The 13,939-nt window shown below is 43.9% G+C and overlaps 1 protein-coding gene across 12 annotated transcripts in view; it reads right to left on the minus strand.

Moving 5' to 3' along the window:
- The window catches only part of Rbms3 (RNA binding motif single stranded interacting protein 3), a 1,220,120-nt gene that overhangs the window by 487,611 nt on the left and 718,570 nt on the right, over window positions 1-13,939 (minus strand). For all 12 annotated transcript variants that reach the window (XM_051202110.1, XM_051202071.1, XM_051202118.1 and 9 more), the window contains one exon: window positions 4,171-4,328. In XM_051202110.1, the coding sequence (XP_051058067.1) occupies window positions 4,171-4,328 (158 nt within the window). The remainder of the gene's footprint in view (window positions 1-4,170; window positions 4,329-13,939) is intronic.

Consider the following 13,939-nt stretch of genomic DNA (forward strand, 5'->3'; position numbering starts at 1 on the left):
TTTATTTCAAGCCAAATTCTTATTAAAGCCCGGTTTCTCTTCCCCAGCAGAAGAAAAACTGAGTTCAAGGAACAGCCTTTCTCTACGTTTCTGTCACTACCCGTATGCTGGAAGTGTCATGGAAATGCTTTGATTGCTTTGAATGCTCTGTGTCTTACTGTCGTTGCTGTTGTTCAGGTCTCGTGGAGACTGGCATTCAACTTTCTGTGCCCAGGATGACCCCGATCCTCCTGCCTCCTCCTTCCTCCTCCCAAGTGCTGAGATTATGGGGATGCACAACCATGTCTGTCTTGTAAGTATTTCTTGATGGAGATGCCAGTTAAGAGTGGACAATATTTTCAGTTTTCTAAGGAGATATAAAGGATCCCTAACTATCCCATTTCCTACTACACTTGCACAATGCCATGCATTTATCAAAGATACAGCTATAACTAGAGATTTCCATAGAGTAAAATCATTCTTCGTGTTAATTATCCTTCAATTTTGACTTCTTTTCCATGATCTTTACTGTCATCTGAACACCCGGGAGGGAGGTGTTAAGGATTGGTTTTCACATTAGACAATGAGGCATAATTCATTTATTTTTCCTTTATACCACCATCTTGCTGTACATTAGCATTCATGTGGCTGGCATATTCTAATACTAGAAAATTCAATATATTTATGACAATTTTGAAAGTCTGTTTTCTCTTATTTTATTACCACAGACATTAGTAATCATTATACTTCCTGTCCTGTTAGGCACATTAACTTTGGAAGTATTTATGATTTCACGGGAGTTAACAAGCAAAGGGTGCACAGCAAGTTTTCATAGCCCTGCAAATGCTGACTGGCACACACCTTGGCTGGCACGCTTTTCTAGCGTGGGTTTGATCCCTGGCACCACAGAAACCAGATGGGGTGGCACACACCTGTAATCAGGCCCATCTCTTGTGAGGTGGAGGCAGGGGAATCAGGGAAATTCAAGGTCATCTTGGGCTACACAGTGCCTTTGAGGACAGCCCGGAATTTGTGGGACACTGTCTCAAAACAGACAACAAAGTCTCGAAAATACTTCCATTTTCAGGTGAAAGCATTTTTAAATGTTGGATCCCTGATAGCAATGTAAAATTAGAAATTCACAAATCCAAATAACAAGTACTGTAAGAAACTGGTGATTGAGAATGAACAAGAATTTCCAAATGAGCTGTGCCGGTCCCTTTGGAGAAGCACCCCCTGCTCCCTGGCCAGTGCGGTGAGCCACTTGCCGGGTAGGGGGACAGGAGAAGGACATGGGATGGACAAGGGAAGGTTCCAAATGAGAACCTCACCCACTGAATTGTAGAGTGAAAGAAGTGTAACAGCTGCAGAGTTCAAATCCATTCATTGCAACATGGGCAAAAACTAAGCTAAGAGTGAATCCATCATTTGTCTGAGGCCACAGAGGCCGTGGCTAACACACACAGGACTAAAAGCCAGATACCTTCACACACTATTACTTCCACTATACCATGGTGTCCGTTCATATCTATTCTTTCAGATTCTATATGAAGAATATTTCGAGCAGTCCCAGGTCTTGATCAGTTCAGTGACTAGAGAATCCAACAATGTTGTTACAGCAATCTGACCATTGGCTGAGTCTCATTATAGTGCCACACTTCACACCTATGGTCAACAGTTCCTCCCCGTCTCTGTCCCATACTTGATATTTCTTGAACACACATCAGAAACATCAACAAGACTTCTATGCTCCAGTACATTTGTGGGCATCACATCGTTCCAGCCAACACCGGCCTTTAGGTAATGCTCTCCATCTATAAAATAATTGGTAATGCTTTACAGAGATAGAAGTAGACAGAGAGATCTTTGCTATGATGCTGCCACAGTGCTGTGTTCTTAAACCAAGGTATTCAGTAAAACAAAACTTCCAGAAAGCTCTCATGTGTGGGGTTCGCTGGTTCTACATTATATAAATCCCTAGCCATGGCTGAGTCTAAGCCACCAAATCTGTAGGAGAGTTGTCCCAGAATTCTGGACTGTTTAACAATGGGTTCTATGACATGTTCAGAGGCAGCTTCAGCACATCTCAGTACTACAAGGAAAAATCTAGAAAAAGAAAAACTCAACTCACTTTTGTGTGTTTGCATGGTGGGGGTATATATGTATATGCTCATATGTGTGCATGTATGTTTGTTGTAAGGTGTATGTTCACATGTGTATACATCTGTGTAGAAGCCAGAAGGTTAAGTTCAGGTATAATTCCTCAGGTACCATCATAGTGCTGTCAAGTGGGCTACTCTGGCTGGTCCTGGGGATCCTCTTGTTTTGATCTACCTGGAACTGGATTATAAGTGTGAACCATAATGTATGACCTATTGCACAGGTTCTAGATGGGGGGAGCCTAGCTCTCCATGCTCACAGCACAAAGCACTCTGCTGACTTAGCCACATCCCTTGTTTTCAGCTCACTCTTCGTAAGGAGGAAACTGAGATTGCACAGGGAGACGTGATCACAAACCAGCTAAGGAAGTGAGTGGCCAAGCATCCACTCTTATGTGTCCTCATCAGCACAGTGAAGCTTTGTCAACAGGGAATCAGTGGCCCTGCTGTGTCCATGACAGAAAGTTTCTGTCACAGTAGACAGCATGTGGGAAATGGTCACTTCTGTACCTCTCCAGACCCAGGTAAGCAGAGGCTTTCACACTCAGAACACAGGCTCACACACATCAATTACAAAGAATCTTCACTCGATACCCACAAATGTGCCTGGTGAGTATCCCTCAAGTCTGAACCAAAGATAACAGGTATTTATCTACAACTCCAATCACAAAGGAAACATTTTTCATATTTCCAAAGACCTCAATTTCCAGAATAGCTCAGATTTTTTCTAACAAGCTATCTACCTTCTGATTCTCAACCCCTGTATGTTTTATGAAACAAAACTTAACAAATGTCAAATGTCTGTATGCATCAACCATGGCAGTTTTAACATTAGGAAAACAAAACTAATATCTTCTAAGTAAATATTTTTCTTGCACACTTCCATCCTGCACAAACCAAGGCAGACAGCAGCAACATGGGATCTTTATCCCAACCTGCCTACTGTTTTGTTAGCTGATTATCTAGTTATAACTTTTGTATGTTTGCTTTTACTGTCTGTCACTCTCTGTTGTCTAGATATGAACTCCAAATTTTTGACTTCATAATGAAAGCAAATAAATGCCACCTGTTGTATTCTAAAAAAGAAGGGAAGCGTCTGAGTAATAGGTCTCTCCCAGAATTTAAAACGCCCAGCTATGGGGAAATCAAACCATATATATATATATATATATATATATATATATATATGTGTGTGTGTGTGTGTGTGTGTGTGTGTGTGTGTGTGTGTGTGTGTGCGCACGCGCACGCGCGCACGCGTATGTGTATATATGTGTATATGTGTATATATGTATATATGCATCAATGATATTTTGATAATAGAATGGAAGTCTAAAAACACAAGCCTGTGATTCTTAACTCATGATTTGTTACTGAGTTTATTCGTAGGGTAAACGCATGCAGTGTTAGCATATTTGCACAGACAGGAGAGTGGTCGATAAGGGATGAATGAAAACATTTCTGGAAGAAAATTCAGTTATTCCCATCTTCCTTGGGAAATGCAGAAAGACTCATCAGAGGATTCTTGGCTTGGATGGGAAACAGAATCTCAGGGCTTGGGAGAAGATACTTCTAAGGAAATAGAGGGCCAATTATGCTGGTTAAACCTCCTTTGCCAAGTACGGGCAGAGAAGCTGTGGTACCCACAGGGCATGAGAGCATCCTCCATGCACAGCATCAGCAGCAGCTCTCTAAAAGGCAGCTCCTCTGGTGAGCATGACCACCCATTTTCCCCAGCTACATTGACTGAGAACATGGCTCTCTTGTCTCTCTCTCTCTCCTACTTTCTGGCCAATACACATGATTCAGCCAGCATGCCCCGCCCCCAGCCATCTATCTGCTCAGGGAATTCCACCTCCAGAGCCATGCACCAACCTTCTTCCTGAAAGGCGCTGAAGCGAAACCACAAGTCTTACCCCCCCCCACTTATGCACAAGAGGGTCCCTCATTGAGTCTGTAGTGGGCCCAGCCCATGGGCCGCCCCCACGGGTGATGTGTGCATCAGAGCAGACCTGACAGGCTTCAGGACACTTACGGTTGACATAGCTTGATGAGGTCCTGGTCGGTGGTGCCCGGTGGAAGGCCTCGGATGTACAGGTTCGTCTTACTCAACTGCTCTCCACTGCTGTTGCTGCTGCTGTTCGTGCTGGGGCTGGGAGGAGCCATGGGGTGGGGAGCTGGTGCATAGGACTGCTGCAAACAGGGAGAGGAAAAAAAAAAAAAAAAAACGTGTTACTGGGCAAACAGAAGCCAGTACCTATTCATAGACGACGGGCAGTATTTACTGACGACGGCAGAAGCTCCTTGCCCTCTCCAGTGTACACAGACATGTGTGTAGGTATGCACACACACACACACACACACACACACACACACACACACACCAATGCCATGTTCTGTGCTGCTTTTGAGAACACCAACATCACTAGCTTTCCCTCTCCCTGGCCCAGCATTAGGATCAACACAGCCATGAATGGCAGACAAGGAAGCTATCAGGAGCTCCTAACAGAAACTCGCAGATTTGGACTTTGTCTCTCCCCAGACTGGTTCTCCTTATGCCACCCAGACATGTCACCTCCTTGTCTGTTAAAAAAAAAAAATAGCCCAGCCCTGGCGTTCTGTCTTCTCCTAGCAGCCAGGTATCTTTATCTTCCTTGTTCTTTGGTCCGCTCCTTTTCTCCAATGAGACTTCCAAATGCTGATTCCCTCACCCCCCGTGGCGAAGCATAGTTCTAGGTGTGCAGAACCCATTCCGGGCAACCTGCTTCTATGAATGAATGGATGAATGTATCTGCTCAGCTCCTTTTCCTGCTCTCATACCTGCTTTCCATCATGACCTGCTCCAAGAGATCTTAACTGGTTATAAAAACTAGGGTCTCCACCTGAATCCCCTCGAGAGACTCTGAACTCAGGAATCACACATCACAACTGTCTGTTCCCTGAAGGAGGTAAATTAGCAAGCAGTCTTTGTCCACCCAGTTCTAATGGCAGCTATTCATTGCATGTGAGAGCTAAAAATGTCCACAGATATTGTTGATGCCCCTTTGCCCTTGATTTCAGAACCACTATTTTAGTCAGTCAAACCATTTTGTGTCAAAATTAAAACAATAAGATTACTGCCTGAAGCTTAGAATGCACACATAAAAGTAATTACAGTTATACAGATCAAAATTAGGAAACATATCCCTCATTTTACTTTATCCCTTTTCACGTAGACCTTCAGAGGATCTCAAAATATACAGAGCGTCTTAACAGCCGTGTGACCTTTAGATGGTGACTTAACCTCTCTAAACAACAACAATCGCATTAATGTGAAAAATATAATAATAGAGCTCTCTTGGTCACAGGGTCTTTTAAAGACCATAGTGAGTTGACATAGATGGCTGTTGTAAGTTACCAGATGGAGTCATATGTTAAAAAATTGTGATTAGAAGACCACCACAGATAATGCTGAGTCCCAGATTTTTCATTTTGTGTTTAGAATATCACTAGAAAGCAAAGGCAAGCACATTCTTCAAACTAATGGATGGGTAGAGAGGGTCTTAGCAGGCAAGATAATTCTCTGCTCTTGCAGACCCAGGCTCAGTTTCCAGCACCCACATAGTGAGTAACAGCGATCTATAAATTGCTCTAGGGAATCCAATGCCCTCTTCTGGACTCTGCTAGCAACTGCACACACATGGTGTACATTGACTAATACAGGCACATACAACGCTCATCAATAAGAAATAAACAAATTTTTAAAATTATTCTACTGGAAAAATTAGCTGGATTCTTTCTTAGAGACTTAGTTATTGGGTTGAGGGATTAATAATTACTGAATAGTAAGCTTGGGACTCGGAAGCAGAAATTAATTTATTCAGATACTGTGATAGCTAATATTGATTGTTAACTCAACAGGATCAATGCTGACCTGGAAGATAAGCATCCCACATGTCTCTGGGGAAGTTTGTAAACTGGGTTAATTGAGGTGAAAAGCCCAACAAAGACTGGAACTCAGGACAGAATGAAAAGGAGAAAGTGAGCTGAATACCAGCGTTCATCTGCTTCCTGACTGCGGATACCATGTGACCCACTGCCTTAAGCTGTTTCTGTTGGGTATCTTGTTACAGCAATGGGAACAGTAACTAATTCAGATGGTACCAAACTACTCAGTATTTGAGCCATGGAAAATCACGAATTCAGCTGGTACCAAACGACACGGTATTTGAGCCATGGAAGATATCTGAGGGCTAATTTGATGCTATGATGGGGAAAGAAAATGAAGCTATAAACAAAACGCTGTAATCAACATGCCGAAATGGACAGGTATGCTGGCCCGTGTAAGCGGAGGACATCCAATAACCAGAACTGCACTCGGCCTTGACCACAGTGACATGGAATCATGGGGATCCAACTGAAGTTACTTGCACTGAACTGAGGCCAAACCTGTCCTTCACTAAGTCACCATGAAAGCTGGTCTTCCTCTTCTCCAGTCACTTCCTGAAGCAGACTCCATGACTCTGGGGAGCCCCCTCCATCTCTGCTCCTGGCCCTGCCTGATTGGTTCTTACTGATGGTTTTCATTTCAAAGGAAGCACCATGCAGCCATTCCCCTTCCTAGCATTCACAATTTGGTTCTTATTTGTGCCTTGGGCTTAGTAACTTCATGCCAAGCCAACCTCCTAATTGAATCTGCTGGCAGAAATCACCTGGCCTGGGTCAGGGTAACCAGAAAGTGCTTATCAATCTTGTGCCTAAATGAACAACCATACTGAAGTTATGGAGACAGAGGGTGTGCTAACAGGAATTAGCTTTGTTTCCTGTTATAGTAAATGCTCACGCCTCTCTAGGTTTCAGACTGGCCCCAGGCCATACTTCCAAGTCTATAAGATAATGTTTCTATAAGATTCAGGACTTCGATGTGCTTCTCAGGCAGGCACTGTTTCCCACACACTTCCCCAGCTCCGCAAACCTGAAACCTGTCATTCAGGGCTCCTTGGTTTTAGCATAGCCCTTCATTCTCTACACACCAGCATTCCTAGTCTTTGTCCCCGCCAGGGTGTGCGCCCTCTGGCACTGTGTCCTGTCCTCTAGCTTCCTTCTAGTTGTTCCCCTCTCCTGCTCCCATGGACCGCCTCTGTTTCACTGGATAGAGGAGGAGCACCCAAAGGATATGATGGAATCAGAATCGATGGCATCCTGCCTTCTCAGAAGGGCACAACAGGGAAGAATGGAGACAGGGAGTGAGCCAGCAAACACCAGGGGAGCAGAGGTCAGAGCTCCCCTTTCCAAGAAGGAACACTTCCCCAACCATTTCCTTAGCTCTGCATAAATGCAAGATCGGCGTTATTAATGTAGACTTTCATTTTTCCCCCATTTTTCATGTAGACCTACACAGGGGTATACTTTGTGCATTTGCATTCCATGAACTATATCTATTGCCTTTTAGAAGGTATAATGTGCATAAAACTGGAGCATTTTTGAAACATAAAAAAGTCAGCTTGGGTTCTGAATTAATTGTGCTGTATCCCTCCTTAAACCCCCCTTCCCAATTAAGCTTTTCCCCTTGTATAAGCACTGCACACAGTGAGTGCCATGGCGCTCACCAGAGTGGGCTCCCGGGGCGGGGGCTCCAGCTCACAGTAGGTCCAATCACATTCATCTTTCACTGGTCTTATCAAGTGCTTCTTTGTCTAACAATTACCAGGCAGAACTGTTTTCAAAGCTGTCTGCTATCACTTACCTCCTCCTCTCCAGATTCTTTGAATTCCATCCCCTACTGGGGGTTTCTTTTAAAATGAGACTTTGTTTAAAGCATTTCCCGCCATTACTTAAGCTTTAAAACCAGGGAGGAGCCTAAAGAATGTCCCCAGATTTCTGTGTTGCAGATTGAGAGAGACTAGACAGAGTGCTGGACTGGTCTAAATAAGAAAAGCAGCAGATATCTCATGATCAATACGTGTTTACTTAATTCTTTTGTTCCCTCGGGGCTCTTTGCAGGCATTTCCATAAGTAGAACACCATTTAGCAAATTGCATAGTGCCTACCACAATCAATGTGGCCTCCAATAAGACCAAGGTGCTCAGTGGAATGACAAAACCGAACCTGAGATGGGACAGGGAAACCGTAAGCGGGGAGGAGAAGACGCAGGTGTACACTACTTGTGCAAATGTGTGCATGTGTCTCTGTGTACGTGTGCATGTGTCTGTGTGTCTCTGTGTGCCTGTGCGTCTCTGTACTGTGGGTGTGTGTGTCTTTATCTAAGTGTGTGTGTGTGTCTCTGTGTGTGTATATCTGTGTGCTTGTATGTGTGTGTCTGTGTGTGTATCTGTGTGTGTATGTATGTGTCTGTGTGTGTGTGTCTCTGTGTGTATGTGTCTCTGTGTGTGTGTCTGTGTGTGTGTGTGTCTTTGTGTGTGTGTGTGTGCTAGGTGTACTTGTTAGTGTAGTTGTAGGCATGTGTGCATGCTGGTGCCTGTGTACCATGGTGGTTGCATGTGGAAACTAGAGATCCATTCCCCAGTGTTTTCCCTAATTGCTCTCCACCTTAAGACAAAGTCTCTTACTGAAACCAAAGCGCTCACTATTCAGGTAGGTTGGCTGGCCAATGAGCTTCAGGGATCTGTTTGCCTTTGTCCCTTAGCCCTGAGCACTGAGGTTGCAGCTCAGATAGGGTGCCAAGCTTAACATTTTCTCTGGTTTCTGGGGACCTGACTGCCAGGTTTATCTGACAGGTACCTTACCAACCAAACCTTCTCATCAGCCAGATATGTACTTGTTTCTTAAAAATGAGTGTGAGGGTTCAGGGTCATGGGGAAATCATGGAATAGTAAAGGCGATTTTCTTCTAAATTCCTGTTTAACTCTTCCAAAAATTCTGCCCAGAGAGGAGTCATTCTGTGTGGGACCGGTAGATCCACAGATCTTTGTGACCAACAGAGAGTCTCTTCCTAGTCACTAGGTTTCGTTTACCTTTGGGGAATGCCCCATGATTCAAACAGCCATGAGAATTATACATTGTTCTTTGTGTTCAAGAATTATAAAATCGTTCCTCTCCACCCTTTTCAAAATAACATTCCTTTATCAACATCAAGTTGCAGAAGGTTCCAGGAATGCCTGATAAATGAGCAGCCTGAATGAATTAATTTGTGAAAACCAAGTGCAATTTTGCATGCTCTGGCTGCCAGATACAGATAACAAAACCACAGCATCTAGAAAGAAATGGGGAAGGGGTGTCAATAATCCCCAGGGTTAATGGATCCTGGTAGCCATTTTCCTGATTAAAGTGGCTAGCTGTGTTTTATCCTTCATTCTTTGTCTCCTACTGGATTTGGAATTTTATCATTGATTAGATTTTAAATCATCCCAAGCCACCACGAAGGGGTTTTTTAAGTGTTAGTAAAATAATATTTTCCTTCAGATAAAATTGACTTTGCCATATTGTTCAAAGACGAAGTCTATAAATCACATTTAGGGGTTTGGAGAACTCATGGTCTGGGGTTACCGAGCAGTAGATCATGTCCTGAGACCTGGTGCTGGGGGGGGGGGTAATTTGCAGAGTCAGCATGGTTAGAAGCAGAAGTAGGAGACGTTCGGGTGTGGGGATTTGGGTGGCAGAGTGAGGAAGAGATGGGAAGTCTGTTGTGTGCAGGGATCCACAGGCTTTTCCTTGCACCAGTAAGGGAGCCATTAGGGCGTCTGAATGACGGCTCCCACCACATACTGGGGCTGACAACTACAGTGACCCCACCAGCTTCTTCAGAATTCTTTAAAGGACAATGCAGATACTTGCTTTGTGTGGTGGTTAAGCCCTTGGTATGTCATAGGCCTACTGAGATAAATTAAAAAAATAAAAAATAAAAGTAATAACTAAAATGAAAAAAATAATAAATTAAACCAGTTTTACAAAGAAAAATAATAATAATATCCCTCTCATTTTGCCGAGGAGGAAACAGGCAGTAGAGAAGGGTCACCAGTTGGGACCCAGATTTCACCCTAAGGAGCCTGATGTCAGAAGTTCTGCAAGCAGATTAAACCTCAGCTCTTCCTTGATGCTTGCACCAAGGAACGTGGGCCCTTCCTGGAAGTCAGCCGTGGAGGAGAAGGGAGCAGGCATGAGCTCTGATGCAGCCAGGTGTGAGCAGAGGTGCAGAGGATGGCCAACAGTCAAGAGACGGTGCACCAACCCTCCCCATCAGAATAGAAATGAAGTCCATCTTGACATTTAATTTCTAAAGGCGACTTCGCCATCAGAAACAGGCATGGTATGCGTTTTTCATATGATGTCAGACAAGTGAGTTCATTTGTCAAGATTCAGTTGTTTAACAAGGTGAAAATGAACTGGCCGGTGGCTCATCCTCAGGAATTGACTCGTTTAGCAAGCATTGTTCACATGCCTCATTTTTCAAGTTTGGAAACTGCTGCACCCGCCCCAGGCCCTCCCACATTCTTCTAGGATGCCTGGCTGTGTGAGGAGTGCAGACAGGGTTCCTCACTGTGTTTTGGTTGTAGAGAATGACATGAGGTGTCCCTGTCTGAAAGAAAGTGATAGATGTTATCTAAGGAATGCTGCCCACACATCCAGTCAAGAAAGCAGTGGGAGGGGGGAGCTTCTTTTGGGTAAAGTCCCCATATCTCTTGAAAACTTTAAAAAGCAAGAGCCTGTAACATATTTTAATTAAGGGCCTCTCAACTCTGCCACCACAAATATTGTAGGAATGGCATTGCTTTGGTGGCCCTGTGCATTGTTGGAAATTCAATGGCATCCCTGCCCCACACTTATTAAGAGCCAGATAGATCATTCTCTGCACAAAGCTATAGCAATCAAAAATATCTGCTGGTATTACCAGATGTGCTCTGCCTAGAAAAGACAAACCAGGACTTTAAGCAAACACAGCCCCTTTCTTGCAATGCAGTGTAACTTCTTCACGGAAGGAGGAGGAGGAGAAGGAGAAGGAGAAGGAGAAGGAGAAGGAGAAGGAGAAGGAGAAGGAGAAGGAGAAGGAGAAGGAGAAGGAGAAGGAGAAGAAGATGCTAATTACCTAGGCTAACTAAAACTCATTTTGTGGAAGTCTGCTCCAAAACAAAACTCAGCCTCTTACCCATAAGACCATATAGACTCCCGTTTCCCCCACGCCTCTACCCTCTGAAACCATGATGGAAGAGAACCAACCACACTGGATCTGTGGCACACTGGGTCTGAAACGCCCTCCTCCCACCAGATTGCCAGCGTAAATCTTCTGCAAAGAGAATGTTAAATATCTTTTCATGCAATTCCCCTTGGCTTGCAAGCTGGGGCTCTGGTGCCAATCTGCCGTCAGCTCCACGGCCGGCATCTGGTCGCTGGCAGAGCCCCCGGTGGCAGTGTGTCCGGTGGTTTGGAGAAGCCAAGGACTCCATCACACAGCAGTCTGTTCTGCGGATGGTCTGCCCAATTTGTTCTTATTCATCTCCAGCACTAGAGAATTTGTAGTCTTTTATCCACTCAAGGGTAAAGCCCTGGATAAGGTCTCCCATGGGATTGACACGCCAACTCTTTTCCTCTCCAAACATGAATGCAGACCACATTCCTGTCTTAAACTGTACATTATTTAGCAGGCATGCACAAGCTATGCATTGCTGGAGAAGAATGCTGGCTGTTGGATCCCTCCCCCAGACAGGGCTAATTTCCATATAACCTTGCCTCTGCACACCTTCCCATGAGTGTGGACACAACACGAGAGAAGGGACACGATGGGAGGGGTGGCAGTCACTAGTATAATCTGTAATAGCCCCCAATGAGGGTACGAGTGTGAATCCAGTGCACGCAAGCCATAACAAAAGGAGCTAAATGAATATCTAAGGCCAGTCACGCAATTCCAGCCATGTTTTCAGGAACTATGTGCATTACGGCTTTTCGATTTCAGGACAGGCAATTGCCTCTCCGTTACGCGGAATAGGGTGACTCAAAACAATGGTCTCAGTTATGCCAGTGATAATAGAGTTTGGTGGAAAGCTGCCCCTCTTCTCCCTGCCCACAGCACAGATATGGAAATGAGCAATAAAGGAGGAAACTGCTCACAAAAGGCAATCATGTGAGCATCCCCTGCCCACTGGCCCAGGTAATAGCTGCTGTCAAGAGTGGGAACGCGATGCTTAAGAACTCCTGGCAGCCTGCTGCACCTCTGCCTGCAGCCCCACTAACCAGGCACTTCAACCTTGTGCCATGAGAAGAGGAGGGACTGTGCTCATCATAGGACAACAATTCATGGGATTATTGTCAACCTAAAATACAAATAAAAGATGTGCGCTACTGAGCAGGGCACCAGGCATAAGCCAGCACTTAGCCTTATATATACATACATATACGTGTGTGTGTGCGCGCGCGCACGCGCATGCACACTTGTATAACTGCATATATTTATGCTGTATAATTATGTTTTGTTTATAAAATACAGTGTAAAATGTTTTTTTTAATTATCATTAAAAACACACCCTCTTGTTTTCAGGTGGAATCATCAACTTGAAGGGGGTAATGAAGGGCTAGTTAATTTTTGAAACCTAGGAACCACTCTTCTTGAAGTAAGCTACCTGAAGTCAGCTTTTCTGTTCTGATCAAGACCCAGAATGTGGTAATGGAGCAGTAATGAAACAATGGCATCTCCTGGAATGGCTAATTAGTTTCAAGGTATTCACAAATGACTACTTAGCTATTTTCTAATCATAATTCTGTTAGGATGAAAGTCGGTTTTGCTTACATATTAGTTTTTTTTTTTTTTTTAACCGTGGCAGACTGCATAATTGCACAGTATTCTTTTCTGTTGACAAATAGACATCATCAACAGTCATTGAATTCTGTTTAGAGGATTAGATATTAAGTGACATTTGAAAATCCATGGTACTTTAGAACACAAGTAAACTAGTTAGTGTGCAGTTCAAGGACCACTCAACAAATTTCATCAGAGCATTTACCAGCTAGGGAAACGGGGCTATTGTAAACATCCTGGGAGTCGCTTATAAACACTGTGCCATGGCCCCAAGGTCCAATGGCACCGAGTCTTTACCTAAGTCCTTCCTTTCTGCTGCTGACCAACTCCTGATTCCTTCGACGGAAAAACAAATAGAATTAGCACCCACTTCAACATCTGTGGTGCTATGGCATGAATGGAAAGGGCCGTGTCTGTGCATGGAGAATATCACTCTATCCCTAGCTTCTAATGCTGCTCGTGGAAAAATGAGCCATGACTGTGCAGATTACAATTACCTGCCACAAGTGTCAGACTGAGCGCATTCTCTAGGCATATTGACAGTAGCCACATCTTTGTTATTTGTCAAAGGAACACTCTGGAAGTGAGTCTAGAATATGACCTATAAAATATCCTTCGGCTGACATGATTCCTGGCCAGAGAGAATGCCACGGAAAAAGACTTGCAGGAAATAAAATTCAATTCATAGGAAGAATAAGAAGTATTTGATTTGTTTGTAACCAATAACTAGTTTTTTTTTTCATCTTGACTTAAAGTTCTCAAATAGTGGAGGCTAGAGAGTGGTTAAGACCATACACAATCTCAGAGAGAACCCAGGGACACTTCTCAGCACTCACATTAGGTAGTTCAGAACTATGTTTAACTCCAGCTCTAGGAAATCCAGAGTTCTCACCCTCCTCTGGTCTCCAGAGTCACTCCCCCCCTCTTTCTCCCTCCTCTGAATAAAATAGGGAGATTTTCAAATATTTCTAAATTATTTTTTTTTAATGTTAAGTAACTGTATTTTAAAATCATGTCCTATCATCTAATACTTTCTGCATTTCCCTGGCATTAGAAATGGCAAAAACGCCAACCCCTG

Source organism: Phodopus roborovskii, unplaced genomic scaffold, assembly GCF_943737965.1.
Source record: "Phodopus roborovskii unplaced genomic scaffold, PHOROB, whole genome shotgun sequence".
In the NCBI taxonomy this organism is placed as follows: domain Eukaryota; kingdom Metazoa; phylum Chordata; class Mammalia; order Rodentia; family Cricetidae; genus Phodopus; species Phodopus roborovskii.